General features: G+C 38.0%; 1 protein-coding gene across 1 annotated transcript; it reads left to right on the top strand.

Annotated features, from left to right (window-relative positions):
• Nucleotides 1-1093: 1093 nt before the first annotated feature.
• Nucleotides 1094-6927, top strand: ATP5F1E (ATP synthase F1 subunit epsilon). The gene is made up of 3 exons (XM_074288712.1): nt 1094-1225; nt 3976-4102; nt 6778-6927. The coding sequence occupies exons 1-2, from the start codon at nt 1194-1196 to the stop codon at nt 4097-4099; spliced, it is 156 nt and encodes a 51-aa protein (XP_074144813.1). The 5' UTR covers nt 1094-1193; the 3' UTR covers nt 4100-4102; nt 6778-6927.
• Nucleotides 6928-7889: the final 962 nt, after the last annotated feature.

Here is a 7889-nt window from a genome sequence, read left to right as displayed (position 1 = left end):
CAATTACCTCAGCAAAAAAAATAATAAATACATGTCAGCTTTACTGCTGACAGATTACTCATTAGAAATACTATTAATGTACAAAGGAAATTTGACTAGTTAAACTTTTTTCTATGCCTATTTTCTTTTTGGCAGCAAATCTGCCAAAACCAGAATCTGGTTTTCTCCACTGTGGGCACTACCTTCGCTATAAACCACAAATCTGTTGATATTCAAAACAACACTCGCGAATTTAAATTCGCGCCTGTAGAGTCAGATACAAATTACTTCAACTTTATATAGTCCTGACCCCAAGATTATGTTACTCATCCACAGGAACAATACACCCTATTGAAATTGACCTTGTCCCTCCTGGTTATCTTTGCTTGCGGAAGCAGCATCCTATATCACATTTATACTCTCATCTCATCTCAATCTCTTAAAGCTCCCACTTTCTTGATTCTTATTTGCATGTGTAAAATCCAACATCCTTAACCTTGTCCTTTGTATATATTTATAAATAAATCACATGTATACAAGGAACTCCCAATAGCAATTAAGCTGACATCTTCTCTAATTTATAGCCTTACATATGCACACACCCTTGGTTGGGGAAGGAAATGAAAAGCCGCTCCAGAATCTGCCGAGAAAACCCCAAAATGGGATCTCGAGGAGTCGGAAACGACCGAAAAACCACACCCCCCACACACACACTTAAGGCTGCTTGTAGAAAGTGATTTTTTTTGAGATGCTAAGTACGGAGACGAGAAGAGCATTCATTCATTCCGAGGATGAGGAGCGGCCAGTGCGGACCTGACACGAAACATCTTGTGGGGGTAGTGGGTAAATTCTGCCTAAATGAGTTTCGAGTTTCGGTTTTTATCTACCTCTTTGGCACCATATCATGCACAAAGCGGAGGAAAGACAGCTTAGTCTAAGAAGGAAGGAGCAGCGATGACGAAAACTCCCAGGCCAAAATACGTAAGCGGACGTCCTTGCGCGGGGCCTGCAAAAAGGTGGCCCAGAATTCCGATTGGGTAACTCCTAATTCACTTATCAAACACCCTTTGCTATTGGTAACAAGGAAAGCTAATGAGAGCGCGAGCAGGATTGGAAGACTGGCAGCGTCCCCGCCTCTTCCCCTTCCGGCGCGTGACCTTCTCGAGCCGGCTGACTTCTCCTTCGTTTTCTCCGTTGCTCGTCTTCTCGTAGCCATGGTGGCCTATTGGAGACAGGCTGGACTCAGGTAGGCCCAGGGGTGGTTTGGGCGACTCGCTGTGAAGCGCTGTAGGTTGGCTCGTAAGCCGGGTTTCTAAAGATTTTCTTAACTGGCGTGGGCGGCCGGGGCCTACTGAGCCGCCTTCGGCTTCTGGGCCGGGGTCCAGTCCGCAGCCGCTGCGGGGCCTCTGGCGTCTTAACTCAAGCTGCCTTCCTCGCCAGCCTCTCATCCCCTGCAAGCAATGACAGCGTCCTCCACTACGCGTCATGATTCCGTTTAATTCAATGAATATCTATTAAATCCCTTATTGAATTGAATTTGTGATCTCAACTGGGGTCACTCTATTTGAGCTGCAACAATGTTCCATGGGATCAGCTTAAAAAAAGTTCTCAAACTGACTCACACCTATCCAACTTTTAGTAACATTATTAGTTTTGCAAAGCATTTTGCTAACATCTCGCCTTATCTGTACCACAACCCTGAGAGGCAGATGCCATGGTCCCCATTTTACAGATGAAAAAGGCAGGTTGAGAGATGAAATGACCTGCCCAAAGTCACAGCTAGTACTCGGGTCTGGTGGAATCCAGATCTGTTGCGATGCCTGCTCACTACTTAGCCTTGCCAGGAGTCTCTAGAATGACCCTTTCTCAGTCCTTGGCCTTCCGGACCCTTGCTCCTATTCGACCATGTTATTTTTTTCCCAAGTCCTGTCTCTTTATCTTCACAGCATCTCCTCTTACCACTGCTATCACTCATGTCTGGACTATTGCGACAGCCTGCTTTTTGGGTTTCCTATTTATTCCCCTCTCTACTCCATCTACTATTCAGCTATCAAAAGTCATTTTTCCTTAAAGCATCGAAGATGCTTCTTTACGCATTATCACCTCCAGGAACAAATACAAAATCCTCCTTTAACACCCTTCATGGCCCACTCCTATCTTTCCAATCATTGTAGATTTTTCTTTCCCCTACCCATATACTCCGCATTCCCATCACGCACGCCTTCTTGCTGTTCCTTTCACACGACACTCCGTCTCCAGGTACTTGATATTTTTACTGACCGTCCCCATCTTGTAAGTTGGGATTTTTTTGGGGGGGGGGGGGTATCACCCATTAGACTGAGCCGTCTGAGATTAAAAGTTAATTCAACCCTGCCTTCTACTTGAACCTTTCCTGATTCCAAATAAGTAGTTCCCCATCCCACCCTCAGTTATCTTGTATGTGTTTATTCTCAGATATATTGTGGAGATAGATGTATTCTGGGAATTTTGGAGAGGTGATCACTAAGATAAGAAAATAAAACAGTTCTTATTCCATTTAAGAAATACATGTTAAATATGTTAAAGTATAAATTCCATTTGAGAAACTTACGGGACACGTGGGAGGAAATGCCCAGCAAGCAGTTGACTTTATATCTCCCAGGACCTACCTAGCCCAATGTGTCTAGGACCTTAATAAAAACATTGGTTGATTTTCTTCCTCCCCCCCAACTCTCCCCATCCCCAAAACCTTTTTCTAAACTCCTCAATTCTCAACACTATTCTGTCCCTCTCTTTTCAGCTAGATGACCCTATGTTTCTAGAGAAAACTGAGGCTGTCAACCTAGGAGCTCCTTCCTTTCCCAATCTCCTTAAGAAAGATTTGTTTTGCATCCTTGCAAGACTGGGTGCCTAAATTAGTAGACAGATATTTGGAAGTGCAAAGGCGGTGTTTTATTTTCTATCCTGAAGGGCAAGTTCCTCCCTCCAATTCTTCATTAATTGGGTGTTACAGAAATTTCAGAATGTGAATCTCCACCTCATTATATAATCAGCCCTTTCTCTTCCTGCTCCCCCACCTCTCCCCTGGGAGCTTACATTTTATCATCAACTACTTTCTAAGCTTTTCCTCTTGCATATCCTTTAGGGGTATCAAATTCTATACATTCTAACGGGAACAGATTTTTCTGTATCTAAATCAACTCTTTTCCAATCTTCCCCAGTCTCTAAAATACCATTCTTTGCTAACCACAGCAAAATCCACTAGTAGCTGTTGATGAATACTAATCCATCTCCCTCTCTTCATCCAGTTACTGGACCACCATTCTTGTTATTTTTTGCCGGAAAAACTTCCTAAGTGATCACCTTGTTTCTTGTCTGTCTTTGCTCCTATGTCAGTTGCCAGAATAATCTTTGTAAGGTATAAGCTGATGATGCCATTGCCCTTTTCAAAAACTTTTGATAACCTTTCCCTTGTTTTTAGTATAAAATATGCTTTTCTACAATTTAGCTTTTAACCAGCTTTTTCCATCTTGTTTCATATCATTCCTCTTCGAATGAACTTTGTTCTGGGTTAAGTAGACTACTATTAATTTTTCCATGCATTCTCTTGCCTTTTAGAAATCTGTTCATCAAGACAAAGCTTAGATGGCTCCTTAGAAGTCTTATCCGAGCCCTTGATCCTTCAGTTTATCTTGGATTTATATTTATTTGTGTATATACTGGTGCCCAACCCTCAAACCTCCAGAATGTTAGTAACTTGAAATCAGAGACATTTCTGTTTTTGGTCACTAAATAACACAATTTTAGAATGACAGTTTCGGGGGAAAGGGGAGCTTGTGTTCTAATGGATTGGGATAGCTTGTTAGAAGAAACATTTCTAGTTGGAAGTATTTTAAAAAACATTCACATTCTATATTCAAAAGGCAGTTTGAAATAAACTCAAGTTTCTTTATCTTGCCAATTTGACCCAGTTATGATTCATAACTTGCCATTATTACTACTTTCCTTTCTTTCTAGCTATATTCGATATTCCCAGATCTGTGCAAAAGCAGTAAGAGATGCGCTGAAGACTGAATTCAAAGCAAATGCTGAAAAAGCTTCTGGCAGCAGTGTCAAAATAGTGAAAGTTAAAAAGGAGTAATGTGTAAGTAATTACTTGATTTTTAAGGAACCATTAAAAATTTCATGGCATGCTTTGAAAAATCAAAGTTTCTAATTTTTTCAGATTTTCTTATTTCTTGTTGTCTGGGTTGGAATACATTTAGAAACTTAATGCCATAATATCTTTTTAGCTTTTTATTTATAAGATATATGCATGGGTAATTTTTCAGCATTGACAATTGTAAAACCTTTTGTTCCAACTTTTCCCCTCCTTCCCCCAGATGGCAGGTTGACTAATACCTGTTAAATATGTTAACATATAAATTAAATACAATATAGGTATACATGTCCAAAACAGTTATTATGCTGTACAAAAAGAATCAGTGCCATGATATCTTAAAGTACATGAAATAAAGCATCGTGAAATTGAATTAACTAAAACTGAGAGATAATGGGATTTCTGTTCAAGCTGAGCCTTAGGAAAGATGAGGACAGAACTTTCCTCAGTTCTGCCTTCACCCTATATACCCAGGCAATTGCTTATCAGTCCTGCCAATTCTTCTTTCACCACTCTTGCCACATTTTTCTGTTTCTTCAGTTCATCCATATTGCTACCATCTTAATTCAAATTCTCATCTTCTCTTTCTAGGAAGATTGCAATAACTTCCTACTTGGTTTTCCTTTTCTCCCCCTGTTTAATCCAGATACTATTCTCCTGATGAGTAATCTTCAGTGGGCTCCCTATTACTCATATTATCAACTACATTCTTTACTTGACATTTAAAGTCCTTTATCACCTAGTTCCAATCTTCCCTTCCAGGCATAATATACTTTACTTTCTTCATATACTCTCAGCTGCAAACAAATTGATTTTCTTATTGTTTCCTGTAGATGACTCTACATCTCCTTTTCATTCCTAGAATGCTCTCTCCTGACCTTCATATAATTTGTTTCGAAGTTTTAACTTAAATACCAACTCCTGTATGAGTCTCTTCTGCTCTCAGCAGCTTCTACTTACTTCCAAATAATGTTGAATTTATGGATAAAGCACCAAAGCACCAGGCTTAAAGTCAAGAATACCTGCATTTAAATCCAGCCTTAAAGATCAATCTCACTAGCAGTATGATCCTGGGCAAGTCACAACCTGTATTTGCCTCAGTTTCCTCATCTATAACATGGGAATAATAGTAATAGCATTTCCCTTCCTAAGGTAGTTGTGAAGAACAAATGAAATAATAATTGGAAACCACTTAACAGTACATAATACCTAGTAATTGCTATAAAAGTATTAGCTGCTATTATTTGGTGAGGGGGGGAGGATAAAAGAGAAATGGTATCTGCTGAGTCAGGAGGAGTTTTATTTTTGTTTATATCCTTGCTGGCCTGCATGGTCCCTGGCACAGTAGTAAAGATAAATTGTTAAATATCAGGAACTAACTTCAGATATAAAATATGGGGAATCTAAACTTCTGGAATTTTAAAAATAATGGCAGGCTTTCATAAACACTTTAAAAATTTGCAAAATCTTGTTTTTAAGGTGTTTTACATACACTTTTTGTTTTCTACAATAACTGTGAGACAAGATGCCACCACAATTTTTCTTGTTTTATAGATGAGAAAACAAAGTTCATGGTTTTATGACTCTTGCCCATGGTCATAGAGGTGAGAGTCAAACTCAGGTTTTCTTGGCTTAGAGCAGTGTATTGGAATATTGATTTAGCCATCTATTTGGCACTGAATGATTATGAAACTTTGTTTATAGGACTTGCACATGTTGTTTTATTATATGCAAAGTTAAATAATTCAGAAGCTAAAGTCTTTATTTTTTCATTTTCAACCTTTAGATTACAACAGAAGTTTCACGAGGAAAATATCAGTCATTGATACTATTTTCTCATATCTTTAATTTTGTACATAGGAGCTAGAAGCTCTTATGTTCCTCACTGCTGAAATCAAGGCAAATTAATGCTCGTTTATCAATTAAAAACCTTTTGAAGAATACTTTATTTTCTAAGTCAGTAGCATTTGGAAGCAAAGAGATAGTTAATAGAGCCAGACTTGGACACACTTCACTCCATGCTGTTTAGTGGCCTTTCCATTAGATAATGGTGGTACTCTTTTCATTATTTTTCATCTTGAAATAATAGTCCATCTATATGAGAAGCAGTGGGTAGTTGGCCTTGGAGTCAGAATGACTTTGGTTCAAACCCCTTCTCTTGATTTTTAGGCTTATGTTAACATAGTGAATAAACTTAACCTCTTACTTCCAAGTAGCTCTCATATTGTTGAGCTGCAGAGCTGAGCTAAATGGTTCTGAATCAGGAGTTCCCTATAGAATATATAGAATCTCAGGTTTGGTTAAAAAAACAGCAGCAGCCTCAAAACCCTCATCTCTGTTCTGAATTGTGAGTTGAGATACCAGCTTATGATTTTTTAATTTTGAAGAACAAGAATAATTGACTAAGACAATTTTTTTATATCTTCAGGGAAAGTAACATTTAGCTATTTTCTATAGCTAACAGTGCCATCCTGTAGCCAAAAGAGATGAGTGAAGCTAGTATAGTTAAAAATAGAGAATAATACATAGATTTTTATATTGTGTGAATTGAAACAAAAAGGTAAGATTTTTCTGGTTTGGGATAAGAAATAACTTTAAATTATTGTGTTTTCAAGGAAACAAATAATTTGCAACTCTTGCTTTCTCTTTTTCTCCTCTAGAACCTGACTAATGCTACATTTTCGAGGTGAAGCTTTTCACTTATATATGATGGCAGATTGGAAACTGTCTCACTTCATATTTTGTTATTAAGAGGAAAACACCTGTTTATAGATTGGCATGCTAATAAACTAAGCCCTGATTCAATATAACTGTTGTTTTTGGTTTATTGCCAACTACCCAACTTTTCTGTGGGATTATGACTAAGGGTATAAGGGTTCTCTGTAGAGTAGAAGTTATATATGGAAAAACTAGTAAAGCAGACTGTAAAACAAAAGTGGGAAATGTCTATTGTCACTATAATTGTACCTTATCTCTCTACTGCAGAAGGTATATCACAACTAGAAATTATGCCATATCATTCTCTTATCCTTTCATACAGGAAAGCGGCATCTCTAAGTCTTTCTCAAATGAGTGATTAAATCAGTTGTTCACAAAGAATGCACCAATCTTTTTTCATATTGAACTTACATTCGATTGGGGAGACAAATAGCTATAAAAATTAAATATAAGCAATCACAAATATTAATGAAGGGTAGCTTGAGAGATCTTGCTCTTGCAGTTGCAGAAAAGGCAGGAAGATAGTACCTTCAAGGAAGAGAGGGATTTTTGATAGGTAAAGAGTTTATAATTAAGTATGGACAAAGATGTTCAAAGGTATAAAGGCGGGAGATGGGAGTATGTAAATGAATCAAAGACCAATTTGACTGGACTACAGAGTATTAGAGAAATTCAAAGTAGAAAGTTAAGTTGGGCAGATTGTGTAAGAATTATATTTTATTCAAGAGGAAGCCACTAGAGTTGCTTTAATAGAGGTATCACATGGTCAGATATATATTAAAATTAGTTGGTATGCCCAAAGCACTATGAAATTCTGCATACTCTGATTCAGCAGTGTTTCTGAAGAGATCATCAAAAAGGGAAAAGGACCCAAATGGGCAAAAATGCTTGTAGAAGCCCTTTTTGTAATGCCAAGGAACTGGAAATTTAGTTAGGGAATGGCTGACTAAGTTATGACATGAATGTTATGGAGTATAATTGTCCTATAAGAAACGATCAGCAGGATAATTTAAGAAAGACCTGGAGAGATGTTAAGTAGTGCTAAGTGAAGTGA

The sequence above is a fragment of the Sminthopsis crassicaudata genome, chromosome 2 (genome assembly GCF_048593235.1).
Source record: "Sminthopsis crassicaudata isolate SCR6 chromosome 2, ASM4859323v1, whole genome shotgun sequence".
Lineage (NCBI taxonomy): Eukaryota > Metazoa > Chordata > Mammalia > Dasyuromorphia > Dasyuridae > Sminthopsis > Sminthopsis crassicaudata.
Note: the sequence above shows the minus strand (reverse complement) of the source record. Positions and strands in the feature narration are given on the sequence as shown.

Excerpts from the sequence above, each read along its gene's own strand:
- ATP5F1E (XM_074288712.1), top strand. The coding sequence starts at position 1,194 with ATGGTGGCCTATTGGAGACAGGCTGGACTCAG. Across the intron at positions 1,226-3,975 it reads TGGAGACAGGCTGGACTCAG|CTATATTCGATATTCCCAGA; the intron begins GTAGGCCCAGGG and ends CTTTCTTTCTAG.